Genomic DNA, 15,257 nt, shown 5'->3' with positions numbered 1-15,257 from the left:
TAGCATTTAATTTAAGGACTGAAAACACAAATCCCCAATCGGAAAATAGGTTGTTCTATTTAAAAAAAATTGCCAAAAAAGAAGACGTTTTGTAAATTGTTTTCAATTTAACATAAAGTAAGGATATCGTTAACTAAAACATAATTACTTTCTTATAAAACATAGAAAAAATGTATTACCTACAACTGGTAGCTACAAGGATGTAAATAAACCAGGGCCAGGGACTTTCGAATATAAACATTGGAGCGAGAGAATAACGTTTGTATTTAAATTACTTCTTTTAATGTGTTGACATAGACCCTAAAAATGAACTTCTGCCAAATTTCTGTAAATAATATTTTGACCTAAAAACATTGTTAGCCTATTGCTTAAAAACAAGGAGATCAATATTCGATTTACAAACGATACGATATAGGAATATACCTGGCCAAATGATTCAAATACTGAGAAAATGTACGACCAGGGGCGCCCGCATAAAATTTTCCAGGGGGGGGGCAATCAGGGGCGTAACCAGAAAATCATAAAAGGGTCGTGAATTTTCAACTTAGGGAATTCCCCCTTTTCCGCCTGATGTTAATGAATAATGACGTCATTAAAACAGTGACAGTATGACATCACAGAATGGTGATTGCAAGAAGAGATAGAAAAAATCCAGAAACAGCCAAATACGTCTAGCAATAGCGACCACGTGTCAACAATCCTGTCAGGCGCCAGCTGCGAAACCACAGTGTGCAAACGTTAACTTTAGGCAATAAAACAAACCAAGACCAAATATGTGTGTTTAATTGTGGTAGAATCATACATAACTCAAATATCAGCAGCGCAGTTTTCAAGTTCCATGAACGGAACTAGCGCTCAATTCTAAATTACAAGGAAGCCTTTCACCACGTGCAATACTAAACGAAGATCGTTTTTACGGGGTGTTACTATGCCACGATTGGCGCAAAATCTGCGCCGAGCTGTGTAACACCAAGTCAGCTAATTACAAGCTGTGGTTGAGGGGAAATAAGTCGTGTCCATTGCACACTTAGCACGTGGTCTTAGAGTATGCTTAAAGAGCATAATTTTGCGTTAACTATCATTACTTAAAAATTCTATACTTTAAAACGCGCACGACAGTCATCATTATACCTCCTTTTAAGAATCTGCTTCATTTAAACAAATGTCGATGCTACACAAACATCGGATATTAGCGCAGAGACCGAACAGCGAGGAACATACTGCGTATAACTTGACGTGTTTTAGCGAGAAAAAAAGATATAAGGTTTGACTTAGCGTTGTCAATTGTCGAATACACACTTGCTAATCAGTCAACCTAAACCAGCGCTTCTCAACCAGTGGGGGCCATAAGAACATTTGAGGTGGGCCACAGACCAATTTAAAAAGCAAGATTTAGTTTCATTTGTGTCATTGTATTTAATTTTAAAGGAATAATGGTTTGGCAGAAATTAAAAAGGAATGTAAACTTATTGTTCAGCCGCAAGCATCTCACTAATGCACGGTTGATTAAATAATCTGTTTTGAAATATGTTCTGCCTATGTTTTGTTCTAAACCAGGGGTGGCACGCGACCTAATAAAAAATGGCACGCAAGCCCTCCTAAAATAGGCTACTTAATTTGTTATTCATCCAATTGTCAAAAAATACTTTATTTTGTACAATAAATTGCTAATTTTTTATACAGTAAAATCATTTTAATACTATTACAATATATTGTAGTGTAGGCTAGCATTTACATAAAGTTTTTAAACTATAAAGTTTGGTGTGAGGAAACAAGAAGTAAAATTCAGCTCACCAACGGACAGTTTGCTGCAGTAATGCGCACTGCTATACGTCTTTATTGTTTTTAAAAATTCGCTTTTATTATTAGAAAGAATTAGTTACTAAACTTTGGCACGGGAAGAAGTTATAGGATGAAAATTGGCACGCCGGCATGATTGAGTTGGACACCCCTGTTCTAAACCTATTTTAAAGGTTTTTCTTTCCTAAAAATTCTATTGGGCCACAGAATTTTTTTGCAACGTACATGGGCAACGAAATAAAAAAGGTTGAGAACCACTGACCTAAACAAACAATGAAAGAGAAAAACTATCCAGCGTTTACGGTCGACCAAACTAAAAACGAAAAACGGCGTTTTGCGCTTGATTTTGGCTTCGCATTAGATAAAGACGCGTGACCCAATTACTTAAAAAGCACACCGTTTCGAACAGTTTGCCAAACCATGACAAAAATGAACCAAAAACGATAATATCACTTACAAAAAGGGTGGGGGGGGGTAGGAACTCCCGCCCCTAAGTAATACATATTACACATACAAATAATACTAATAATCACATTTTGAAATTCCAGGGGGGGGGGCACGCCTTTTAAATAAATCATTTTTCTTCACGACTACAATTTTTACAAATTTACAATAGCATTATATTTGTCAGGGCGGCCACTTTTGATAATTTAAACTTTTCGCAGCCCATCTGACAGTAATAAATGTAACAATTTAACGCATTTGACGAGACTTGCTCGCTACTCCCCAAAACTTCTGTGGACCAGCGGTTTTTAAACATTTAGTATGTAGTATCAGGAGGAACAGTACAAATCCATGTACATATTGCACTCTCGATGTACATGTACATACCGTCCACTAATGTTTTGCACGTAGGCTTCTTGGTATTGTAACGAAACATTTTATACCACTGCATTATATACGCTAAGAGTTGGAGATTAAAAGTAAAGATTTACCCGTCCATAAAAAAATCTAGTTATGTACTAAATTCAAGTTGATTGAGTCACAGTGACTTGTATTGTATTGGTCGGCGCTATTGATTTGGCAGATAGTACGATTTAGTGCGTGCGCATGGCAATAACCACTTCAAGGGGGCTAGGTGAGACTTATTAACATGTTTTATTATATTTAAATCATTCGATAAATTATAATAAATATGATTGAAAAAAAGAGATAAATTATTATTTCGAAACTTATTGGGATGAACGCCCGTATTAGGCTATGCAAAATCCAAATATCCTTCTAATCTAAATACAATGGAAAATATATAGCCTACAGGAAGAAAAATATTGAAGCAGTTCTTACAAAGCGCTAAGGGTTGACAACTTTTGTTTTTGTATAAGTTCATAGTTTCTTTGTCTAGTAGGCCACTTAAGTTTATTATTAGCCATATGCGCTAGTTAATTTTTTTTTGCCTTCTAGTGAAACAGGCTTAAATTAATTTTGACAAATGTGTTATTGCGGATGCAACAACTATCTGTTTACACTTTGCATCACATGATGAGAAGAACCGTCGACAAATAGCTTTAAAGGTTGCAACGAAATGACTAGGAAGTTAAGTCGAGCTCACGTTTTAAATTCTCAATCTTTCATTACATAGTACTTTAATTTGGTTTGTTCGTCAACGAATGGGGATTTCGCACAGTAAACAACATTTTTTAATTTTAACTTATATCAAAAAGGCTACTGTTTTAGTAGACCAAACAACGGTCGCATCACGAATCAACTTTGTTGATTCTGATCACCCAGCTTCGCCATCTATCCTTTTGACAGCAATCGTGCTGTGAACATCCGTTAACAACCGACGCTCTCCGCGCAAAAGAGGAAGCCCTAAAGCCGTGAGCAGCTGCTCTAAATAAATTCGAAAATAGCTTTTAGTTTCGGCCAACGCCTCTCTCTACATCGAGTTAAAGTTTTTATAGTTTTGCAGTGGATTGCTATGTTGTCAATAGTTTAGGGTATATGTTAGATGTTAGTATTTATTGTACATGAAGCGCATTTATAGTTCATGGCATATATTTACAAACATGTCAACTTGTTTTGATTGTGTTTTGCTGTAGAAAAGTCTAATTAAAATTAAAATAGCATGATAGTATGTAGTAAGAACTGTAGCACAAGTTCTGTACATGAAAATAGAAAAATAAGTTCAGCTGTGATTTTTAAATATATTGTTTGATTTATATATTGTTAAAATTGTCTCAATCACACGAAATCATTTTACAACACAAAATATAAACTGAAAACCCTTTAAGCTTAGGTGAACAGTGGTGCTTAGAACGCATTTAATAGTTAGCCCTGTTTTTTAACAGGGGTAATATACCCTTGACTTCCCCAGTCTTAGTGGCGTAATGTTGCCTATAACAATTGAACATTAGAACTTGCATAGCCTTTTACTTTTACAAATCGTTTATTACGCGCACTACGCTATTAACAATGCTGAGTCCAGAGGTTCTCAAACTTAGCGTCTTTTCAATTTTTCAAGTCGTCGCACAATATTTCCGTTTCGCATCTATAGAAACAACTGCGGTGGAAAATGATTGCAGTCTGGTGCATTTTAACTCTTTAATACGAAACTGCAACAATTACTTATGTTTTAACAATAACATTTCTTAATTTTGATTTAGTTTGAGGTGACACAAATAGAAGCTGAATCAGTCAGTTTAAACAACTTTTGGGATTTTTAATGACATATCAATCAGTTGTGTTTTGCTTGCCTTCTGTTGTAGGTCTTCGATGCACATATTGATGAAGAAATATTATTTTAATTTCTATAACGTTATGTGCGTCGCAAAAACAGCAAACTTTTGCAAAGGCTTCGCAACAACTATAAGTATGACAACCATTGCGTAAGTCCGTCACTGCACTTTCAATCAGCCAACAGTAACACGTTTAGCAACTTTTACACCAGCAGCACATTTAGAGCTTTTATAACCAACTTAAAAGTAACGTTCTGTACGCTTTACAGTAACATACCTGTTTTGTATTTAAAATAAACTCTCTGAATTGTCATTATGTTGGATTCGTGCGGAAGCAAATGCCTGAAGTACTTTTTAGCAATATTCAACTTTCTCTTTTTTGCTGGTGGCCTGACTCTGGCAGGAATCGGTAAGCATGCTTCGATAATGTTTATTCATATGCTGCGTTGTATAAATGCCTTTAGTGAATAAACATTTTGACTTCAAACTTGTGCGGAATAAGTGAGTGCGTTTATCTGATAAATATTTAAATTAGCCACTCTAAACCAAGTTATGCATTAGGCGACTTTAAAAGATTATTTCGAGCGAAGCGCCAGCAATTACGAGCGAAAGCGCCAGCAGTTATAGTTGGTTCTAAACGTTTGTAGAGCAACCCCTGCTTTCCTTCTTGGTGCCCTACCATAGTGTAGTAACATTTTGCCTTCTCTTGCGTTAACATCCCACCCTTTTCTGCGTACACTTTCGATTAAGATGAAAACACTATGCATAAAAATACTCAACACTGTAATCAAATCGTTTTGCAGCTGGGTATGAAGCGTTCAGCAAAAACAGCATGCTTAACAGAATGATTGTTAGCTTGGACGCTCCAATCTTAAAAGATGGACTTTACATTCTCATGGCTGTGGGCCTCATGCTTGCAATGATATCGTAAGAAAAATGAAATAATTTATAATAATGCTTATTGAGCTTATATTGTGTTACGTTGGACCTTTTTTGTTTTAAATGTTCATCAATACGGGTACTTATGCAAGTCAAGACAAGTTTCATTTGCTCGATTTTGATAGTAAAATGGGTTTAGGTCTTGAAACCAAAATTTCGTACACCACCTCATAAAACTATATTTGCGATGGGGTAAAACGAGCTATGCATGGACAGAATTATAAGTGTAAAGTTATCCGTTCTTTGACTTTCGATAAAGGCTGACGATTTTAAAAATAATTAATCTTTGTGTACAGTCTTCGCTTCATGCCACATTGACTCCTGTTACTGCTTCCCGTACGCTTGCTTTGTCAAACCTGAATTATTTTCTCAGGTTTTTCGGTTGCTGGGGAGCTCTATCAGAGAACAAGTGCCTTCTAGTTTCCTACTTTGTCTTCATTTTGGTTATCTTCATTTTGCAACTTGCAGGGATTATCATTAGCTTGGTGAAATACAAACAGATTAAGGCAAGAAAACAGTAATTTAATTATAATTAAAAAAGGATAGTAATGCAACTGTTCCTTATTTTTAGAGCGTAATGATCTCTGACTTAAAAATGAAAACACCTAATCAAGTTGCCAAACTCTACGACACGGTAAGTCGATTTAGCTCAACTTAACTATTTTAAAGGTGTAATTTGTATTACTATATCATTTGTAAGGCTCTTGGATTGGTGGAAACGAAATTTCATTGCTGTGGAATCACTGGACCAAGCAACTATGCCGTTATTCCACCTACTTGCTACGCCCCTGCTCCCAGTAGAGCTCGAAGGTGACATTTGTTTAATTTACAGAATTTTACCAACCAATGTTATATTTTAGCTCTGGGGAGTTGCAGTATAATTTTTTAACTTTATACACTTTATTGTAACGCGTTCATTTGGCGAATTTGGACGCTCTTTTTACTCTTTTTCGCATTACTTTTACAATTCATCACAGATAAACAATTGAGAACCATTTTTTAATTTTTTAAATTACAAACAATATTTCAGAACTAATTTTTGGTTGTGTTATAGAGCTGCTGGGACTGATGTATCAACCGAAGGTATGCTATATGACGCTTAAAACTTTCTTTGTTTTTTTCTGTTTTCAATTACTTTTTTGTCTGAATGGCTGTCACCTTTATGTTTTGTTTTATAAAAAAGAAAACACGCCGATATTCCAAAAGGTCCACTGTTCTATAGAACATAGCCTTTACCAAACTCTCTAATTTAGTGGTGCATACATGAAAAACAATTCTACAAGTTAAGTAAAGTTTGGGCGTTTTATTACGTAATCCAACTTTCCAACGAATGTAATCCAACTTCCAACGAATTATTTCAAACAAAATTTATTGTGAATTACATAAGCTATTGCAATCAAAATAAAGCAATATGGCGTGACAACCACGAGCTCCAAACCAGTAGTCGTGTTCGCGCTTTATGCACTAAACATATATGGCTCTTTTCATGAAGTAATCTTGCTCGAAGATAAATTTAAGCTATCATGACCGAATACTGCTCGAGGTCATAACCCTTTATTTTTTTAACAAGTATAATAAAAAGATATTTCGGGCTTTGCGCGAATCCTGTTGGTATTTGTGGCTGTTAGCCGATTTGATAAAAGCCCTTTGCATAAAAAATGTTCTCTTCGTACCGTAATCAAAGTTTTGCAAACTTAGCTAATGCATCTTTAGCGCTTATTACTGTGTTGTATTTTTAAAGGGGCAAATTTAAATTCCTATTTTTGCCAACTTAAACTATAAATTTTAAAAATATATAATATGGCTCTCATGGAAATACAAGCAAAAACATTCGGCTTTTATGGCTCCCTAAAAAATGGTTCCCGACATAAAAATTGGTTCCCGACCCCTGCATTAAGTATATAGCGGGATTGAATGGTGGTAAAAAATAATCTTTTACCGGAACGTCACTCCGGACCGTTCTGGCTTACTTTCACCACTGCCTAACAGTATAAGGTAAACAATATCGTGCGGGTTATATCAAGTTGTTAGTAAGTGTGGAGAATAAATCGGCGTGTTTATTTTTTAAAAACATGTATTAAGGTGTTATATGAACTTTAAACATGTTTTAAAGTTTTTTGTTTTTAGGATGGCCACATGCATGTCCTCATTTTTATGCCATTGCAAAATACTCCCAATATAGAAAAATTTCAATTAAAATATGTTAATTGAAATTCTTATCAACTTTACATTTCTGCAATATTAAAACCAAAACAGCTGCTTTTTCGGGGACAAGTGCATCCATTACGACGAGTGTCACTGCCTCTGTCGGAGGTGGCAGCTCAACTGAGGCTAAAACAAATGCAGCTTCAACGACCCAAGCCTCAACCACCAGATATGCTTCGAACAGTGCGTCGTCTACAGCGTCGCCTACAGCTGGCTCTGTCGCTTCGTCTACCCAGGCTAATGTTGTTAGCGCCAGTCCAGTTGCCAGTTCTACGGTAGCATCAGAGCCACTTCCATCCATAGCTACGTCAGGTACCAGGGCACAACTTTCCATCAACAGGAAGACAAATTTCGCACCTGTTTTTCACTTGTCAAAAGTTTTGTGTTTTATCCTTGTTCTCGTTTATAATTTTACATTTAAAGTTTTGCTATCTTCAGTTTGGTTCTGCACGATAAAAAAATGCATGTTTGCACGACTTTTTATGACAAACAGTGGAGATTAAAGATGGTGTAAAAAAGGAGCAACGTGTTCACCTAATCTCCTTTACGGGAAATCTTAAGACCACCAACGACGCAAAGTTTGCGTTTTTTCGGGATAGTTTAAGTTAATGTAGGTGGCGTACAGTAAAAGGGATCATCATCCAGCACGGCTTTTCAAACAGTTGCAACGCGAACCTTTACATTTGTGATGACATTTTATTTTAATAAGCATGGTAACAAGTTTGTCTTTTAATACAAAAAATGGTTATTATCAACGCCATAATTTTATTCTAAAACCACATGTGTTTTATTAGCATAAGATTGCTAAAATATGTTTAATTTGTGATTTTAGCCGCACCAGTTGTTACGACTCACAAAATGACGACTAAAGCACCCACTACAACTGCATCTGCTGTACCCATGGTGCTATATGAGCAAGGTTGTGAGACAGCTATCCGGCCATACTTGTACGCAGCAGGAGGAATTGCAATCGGAATTTTGCTTCTGGAAATCCTGGTTATGCTGTTTGCATGTTGCCTTATCACGGCAATTAAGAAAGGTTACACTCCGGTGTGAGCCATCCGAATATCTTTTGAATTAAAATTGTCCAAATTTTTTTAATTAATAGTGCTTTGAACTTATTTGTACAGTTGTCCACAATATGTTTTTAGTATATACTAAAGAGTTTTTAAACCAATGAAAAACACTTCTTTTAATACAAACGGTGATTGTAATCTTGCCAAACATAGGCCCTTAACACTTTTAAAGCGGGTGATGTTAAACTATGTAATATTTCTATTTTTTAGTTTACGAATGATATGTCTATTTCGTATAATTTATGAACAATTAAATACACTATACACATCAACAAAATTCTTGATTTACACAATATATTTAATATAATTTTGTCTGATTTCGGTCAATGCGCTTGTTTTCTTCCCAATTATTTTCTCTTATTCAAGCTAAGAGAAGATGCCAACATACTTATACCTAAATCTACAATAGGCATGTGGGTAACCATTCAAAGAAATCAAACGAATTTTGATTACAATTACTTCTGCCTTCAAAATGTTTTTGGTTTACGATACTTTTGTGATGTATTAAGCATTTAAAGTCCTGGTAACCCATTACGTTGGCGAATCAGGAGACACTTTGGTATTCTAAAATCTAAATCACATTTTGGAAATAAAACTCCCCCTATTGTAATTATTCTTTTTGATTTTTTCGTTTCTTCAATAGCGATACTGTTAAGGCTAAAAAAAGTTCTGTAGTGATTTGCCATTACAGTAGTTTCAAAGGTACGTTAGTTTCCCAAAGTTTAAAACCTACAAATATTTAGGTGTCGTGAAGCCCACACGTCCGCTTATATTAGCGAATGGTCAGTATAACCGCAGGACATAAGCACGGTAGAACAAGACCAAAAAAAACAAAAAAAAACAAGCGTGTCCCGTGTGGTATGTCGCGCACGGTGGGTAATAAAATAAGAATACGCTACAAATATATGAAATTTATTAGTTTCACTTGAATTATTGCATCTTGTTTCAACGCCAGGCTTGGTGTACGTTTCTCGTGTTAGTTTTATACTGACTATAAGGCAGTAAACTCGGAAAAGCATAAATAAAAATATTTTCAGTTACACCGGTTGCGGAGCTCCGGAACAGGGGTAGGCCAAGTAGGACAAATAGAGCACTGTATACACCAGAGATGTAAAGAAAAACATGTCTGTTCGTAAAAAATAAAGGATTGCACAAGTGTATATAAAGTTAGTTATGCTTATCTTGTCTGATGTAATTTCTGCTTTATTTAAAATGGATAAAAGTTTTGATATATTATCATGCCTATAACGAAATAGATAATTTAAATAATTTAGAATCAGGTAGTGATGCAACAAATAAATGTTTGCTTCGCGCAAATACCCCTTTAAATGTCTCCAGCTTAAGATTGCAGTTACATATTCGAACGGGATCGACTGAAAACAGCATGTCGGGTTTTCCAGTTTTACGACGTCACGTCATTACGCAACCTTGATTGTATGCGCTCTGGTTAAAAAAATATTGTCTTTCACTTCCTGTTGTAGGATAAAGCAGGGGTCGGCAACCTTTTTGGTCCTGCGGACCGGTTTGAAACTAAAAATTTTCCGCGGACCGGCTTTAAAAAACAACAAATGTTCAGTAAAGGTAACTTATTGCATCTTTTTTTTTTAATGAACTAATTAAAATGCATGTGCTTGTTTCTAAAACTTTCTTGCCTGAACGTCAAATAATAAATCATTTTGCAATGCATCTTATATGGCCACAGCACACTGGTTTGTTTTGAACCTCACCAGTGCTTAATACTAATTAAGACTTTTTATCATACCAATCAACCGTGGAGTATGTTTAAACGAAAGTTACTGTGTTTTGAATAGAAAACTACATTTAATTGTTGTTTGCCTTATTTTTAAGTTTCTTGGCATTTTGCGTTCAGTTTGGGTTTAAATAAAAATTTAAATCTGGCAACCCTGCTACGGTAACGAACTCCTCGCGGACCGGCACCGGTCCGCGGACCGGCGGTTGCCGACCACTGGACTAAAGGGTATATATAGTCTATATATGATGTCCAACGGAAGGAAGGCACTAGTATTGAAAAATATGAAACATGAGCAACAAAATGTTGGCCGACCCTGGCTTAAAGCAATGTAAAGTTTTGCGGCAAGGAAAAATCGAATAAAGATAAAAAGGCAACTTCCTGTAATTTTGCAAACGACGGTGATTATAAACCAGGATGACTGTAATACAGTCTCAATCAGGTGAAACGGATTATACCTCGGTTTAACCTTTTTAGTACTTGTGAAAATCGAGATTTTTATCCCCTTAACGTTAATTTTATTAATTTTTTTAGCACAGCATTTTTAATAAACTTACCTGTAGCCTTCTTATAAAAGTCTACGGGGCAAATTTGAGGCTGAAAATACGGAATTATATAGGCCTACTATCAGGGTCGGATCAGGGAGAGGTGTCATGGTCTGATGCTTTTTGTTGCTTTTAAATATAAATGATAATATTTACTTAAATAGAGCTTTTTGAGTAGCCTACTACTGGGAATGGCACCCACAAGGGGTTGTTATTGACCACGTTAGGATCCCTGCATTTAACGAATATATGACGTCACAAAAAAAAGTTAATTCTAAGGAAAAAGGGTGGATTTACACAATAAATGTTTCAATATACTACCGTACCCTGTTGCATCCTACTAAAAAATTTCTATTAAGTGTTTGAGTTTTTTGAACGACAACTAACTGAACAATATAATTCAGATATTTTTACTAAATTTTTAAATAGCTTCCACGTGGTTACAAGATGAAAAGAGTTTGGATCTCGTCATACCATAAGTTTTTCTGATATTCTAGGTAAAATAAATTTGGTCAAAGTGAGCCACGACTCCTAAAAGGTGCCGGTTAATGCCAATATGTTTAGCATTATTTTAGAAAAATTAACTGATATGTACTAATTATACAAAAACCAGCCGGCAAACAAAGCTGCCTTCGCACGAAATAGATCACAGCAAAATCTCTTGCAAGAGATCCAGGGTGCTTACTTTTACAATTTTTTCGATAACATTAAAAGGCAGTGCCTTGGTTCAAGTCAAATCCTACTTCAAACGGACGCAAAATACCAAAATAATGTTTTTTTAGGGTTTACACGAACGCATAACAGTCATCGCCATAGACCAGTGGTTCCCAAAGTGGGCTTGCTTACAATTCGTTGTGTGATTCATCGGCAGCATTTGGTGGCCAAGAATATCAGTGGTCGTCTTAACCTCTTATTGAAGACTGTCACGAAAGCAGCAAATAAAATTAAAGCTCATGCGCTTAACACGCGCTTGTCTAAGCAATCGTGTAAAGTAAAGGGAACGACGAGGCCTTCTACACACGAAAATAAGATGGCTCTCCAAGGGAAATAGCCTACACACGGATAGATATTGTTGTGAAATTCTTAGAAAGCTATGACCTTGGCTTGCCAAAGAAATTATTGCTATAAAAAATGGTATCGCAAACTTGTCAGATATATTTTCCAAATTTAACGAATTGAATCTATCCCTTCAGGGCAACGAGGTAAATCTAATCAAGGTAAAATCAGCAGTGTGTGGATTCAAAACTTGTGTTGTATCGACGAAATGTAGCTAGTCGCGAATTCTTTCAGTTTTCCAGCTTACAACAACTTGCTATCAGCGACAAATGTATTTCTAATATTGATTTTGAGACATACAGCAAGTATATTCAGGAATTGCATGAAGACATGGAAGTTCGGTTTCAGGATGTATTACAATTGGAGATTCCTGACTGAATGTTCGACCCGTTCATTAATCTTTCCGAGCAAGGGATTCTTTCAGAGGAACTTATAACCTTGCAAAATCATTTTGAACTCAAACCAAAATTCCGTATCTCGTATCAATAATCATTTTGGCTGCAACGCGAAATTAAAGTGAAATATCCTCACGTGTGGGATCGGGTAATTTTTTTCCATGGCATTGCTCAGCTTATACTTGTTAGAGCGTTCGTTTAGTGCCGTCACAATGCTTCTAGATAACAAAAGAAACCGCCTGGACATAGTAAAACGGGGAGATTTAAACGAAAAATTGAACAGGATATCAAGAAGCTAATGCAATTGCACCAAGCTCATCCGTCATAGTCGACTAGACTAGAGACTAGAATTAAATAAACAATAATTTGTATTAATTCGATTTTATTTTTGTCAAGAGGGCGTTCGGTATAGTCAGTAAGTTACTTAAGGGGCAGTATTGCAAAAAAGTTTGGGAAACACTGCAATAGACCAACTGTTAGTTGAACAATAGAGCACTAGGTTTAACGGAAGCAGGAAGTAGGTTACTTCATTATGGCGTCACTGTATGTGCAAGTTAGTGAAGGCATCGCTGAGAATATTTATGCCCCGTCAAACAAAAATTCAAGATCCGCCCCTGACGAGCGTAATACTGAAATTGTAAACAATTGAATTGAATTTATTTGACACTCTGTCTTGTTTAGAAACAGTCTCCGTCTATGGCTTGGGGAGTTCTCCGTGACCCTGGCGAATGTCAAATTCGTACGTTGGATTTCTCTCTTCTATATGTGCCTAGATCAGACCCGGGCAAACTACGGCCGGTGGGCCGGATCCAGTCCGCCAAGCAATATAATCTGGCCCACGACTCATTGTGAATTAACCTTTTTAGGCAAAAATAATCCTTTTTTTGGGGGGATATTTTAAGCTTATTGAAAAATGTATCACACGTTGTATTATGTGTATTGGAGATCCAGTTTTTTACAGTACGGCCCGCCGAGACATTTTTTGTTTCTCATGCTTCATCCCGATGTCAAAAATAATTGCCCACTGCTGGCCTAGATGCTGGTCGCCAACATTAATTCTCAGCAACAATTAAACTAACCCTTATAACAAGATTTAATTTTGCGTTTTGTATTCAGCCAATATAGTCATTCGCCTGAAACCTAACGCTATATAGATCTCGGATTTGTGACCTTACACAAACAATCAGGGCTATATGCTGAATCCCCACCAGTTGGTCAAAAACGGTTTAAGACTATAGCTGATCGAAACTAATGAACGCTCGACTCTTTGTTATCGCTTCCCTAACACTCAGACTGTCATTATTCTTACGCGTAGCAGTCATTCATGCTTTAAGCAAGATCGTTAGGAACTGTTAGTCTGAAAAGTTTAGCAGCTAGTTTTTTAGACCTAAATGATTTTAAAAAACATTTTATTCCTGGACAGTGAGTAAACCTTTACTTTTCATCCCAACGGTGATATTTATAATATCCTAGCATCTTGAATATTAGGCTGTTTGTTGTTGTTAATTCATACAAAAAGAGTTTTTTTATCGAAAAGTTAAATTGCCCTGAATAAGATTTGGCCTGTTTTCCACTCTTAATAACTTGGGTCCCGATTGTGTCCTAACTAATATTAATTATTAAAATGGACACAACAAACCTTATTTAAGAAATTTCGTAGGGCAGGAGATCGACAACAACTTGAGCCTTACCCAAATTTTAAATAAAGAAGCTCACTTCACCATGACATTACAACTTACATTTTAAAGAGTTAAACTATATTATGTCTGAATTTGGCGCCGTTTAAAAAATATTAAAAAAATTGCTTGTAAAATAAGTGACAAAACACTAGTTAAATTTTATTGGTTAACTCAATTGTTGTCATGCTTATTAAATTAAATAAAAAATGCGCAGTACAAGTTTAAAACAGGTAGGCCTACCAAAGAGATAAAACATATATCTCTTGGAACTGATATAAAATGGAACTTCAATTAAATACGATTTGCTTTGGTCCAACCGGAACTGAACAGAAACTCCAAACAAAATGCGAAACGAAACCGGATTTAAAGATGATTTAAAAAAAAGTAGAACCCGAACCGAACTTGAACCAGAAAAGTTAAACGGTTCGACTCCCTGCTTTCGGGTTGACTTTCAGGACAGTTCACTTTTTTATCTGGATAAAAAAATCTGCATTTTTTTAAACATTGTGATTAACAAAAACACTACGTGTTGTGCTGAAAAGTATCTGCTCCAGGAAAATTTGAGGCTCATAGTGAATGAATGTCGAAGTTACGGCCCGGTCTGAAAATAGGTCAAAAGTGTTTACTTCGGATACAACATGGCGACCGACATTTCTGGTTTGACAACTTGCGCTTTATTATTCGTAAGTATTCTATTTTACTTCACCCACCTACCAATATAAAAACAAAATCCTCCAGGCACACTGCATTTCTTGCAGATTTTGCACCTAAGTTAAGAACGACAGCGTCGAAATGTATGTTTATAAAATAAAAAACACTACTTAACTGTGTTGTTAGTGACTAGTGTAAGGTATTTATAGTTCAACGTTACTTGAGGTAGCGAGTTACTCTAGATCAGATGTCCGAAAATACTTATTGGTGGGACCCAAATATTTCGCGAGGTATTTTTTATTTAAACGTATTGCTTATGAATTTTTGCTTTTAGCAATTTTTTTTTAAAACATTAAGCTTTTACCATATTGTAAAGACTTAACAGGATTGCATTTTAAGCAAAAATACATCTATATCAAGTTTACATTTATATTTTTGAAGTGCTACGTTCTCATGACGCTTTGCCTTTGCCTACTAAGAAAGTGC

At 35.8% G+C, this 15,257-nt stretch overlaps 1 protein-coding gene across 2 annotated transcripts; it reads left to right on the top strand.

Moving 5' to 3' along the window:
• Positions 1 to 4,720: 4,720 nt before the first annotated feature.
• On the top strand, positions 4,721 to 9,318 carry LOC146168047 (tetraspanin-18-like). 2 transcript variants are annotated; one of them, XM_083389240.1, is made up of 8 exons: positions 4,721 to 4,884; positions 5,279 to 5,402; positions 5,788 to 5,920; positions 5,986 to 6,048; positions 6,115 to 6,224; positions 6,469 to 6,497; positions 7,671 to 7,931; positions 8,452 to 9,318. In XM_083389240.1, the coding sequence occupies exons 1-8, from the start codon at positions 4,791 to 4,793 to the stop codon at positions 8,673 to 8,675; spliced, it is 1,038 nt and encodes a 345-aa protein (XP_083245366.1). In that variant the 5' UTR covers positions 4,721 to 4,790; the 3' UTR covers positions 8,676 to 9,318. The 2 variants fall into 2 exon arrangements, with proteins under 2 accessions (XP_083245366.1, XP_083245367.1); XM_083389241.1 differs by lacking the exon at positions 7,671 to 7,931 and having other exon boundaries at positions 4,725 to 4,884; positions 8,452 to 9,315.
• The last annotated feature ends 5,939 nt before the right edge of the window (positions 9,319 to 15,257 follow it).

The sequence above is a fragment of the Ascidiella aspersa genome, chromosome 1 (assembly GCF_963924565.1).
Source record: "Ascidiella aspersa chromosome 1, kaAscAspe10.2, whole genome shotgun sequence".
Classification (NCBI taxonomy): domain Eukaryota; kingdom Metazoa; phylum Chordata; class Ascidiacea; order Phlebobranchia; family Ascidiidae; genus Ascidiella; species Ascidiella aspersa.
Note: the sequence above shows the minus strand (reverse complement) of the source record. Positions and strands in the feature narration are given on the sequence as shown.

Excerpts from the sequence above, each read along its gene's own strand:
- LOC146168047 (XM_083389240.1), top strand. The coding sequence starts at position 4,791 with ATGTTGGATTCGTGCGGAAGCAAATGCCTGAAGTACTTTTTAGCAATA. Across the intron at positions 5,921-5,985 it reads TGAAATACAAACAGATTAAG|AGCGTAATGATCTCTGACTT; the intron begins GCAAGAAAACAG and ends CCTTATTTTTAG. Across the intron at positions 6,498-7,670 it reads GACTGATGTATCAACCGAAG|CTGCTTTTTCGGGGACAAGT; the intron begins GTATGCTATATG and ends AAACCAAAACAG.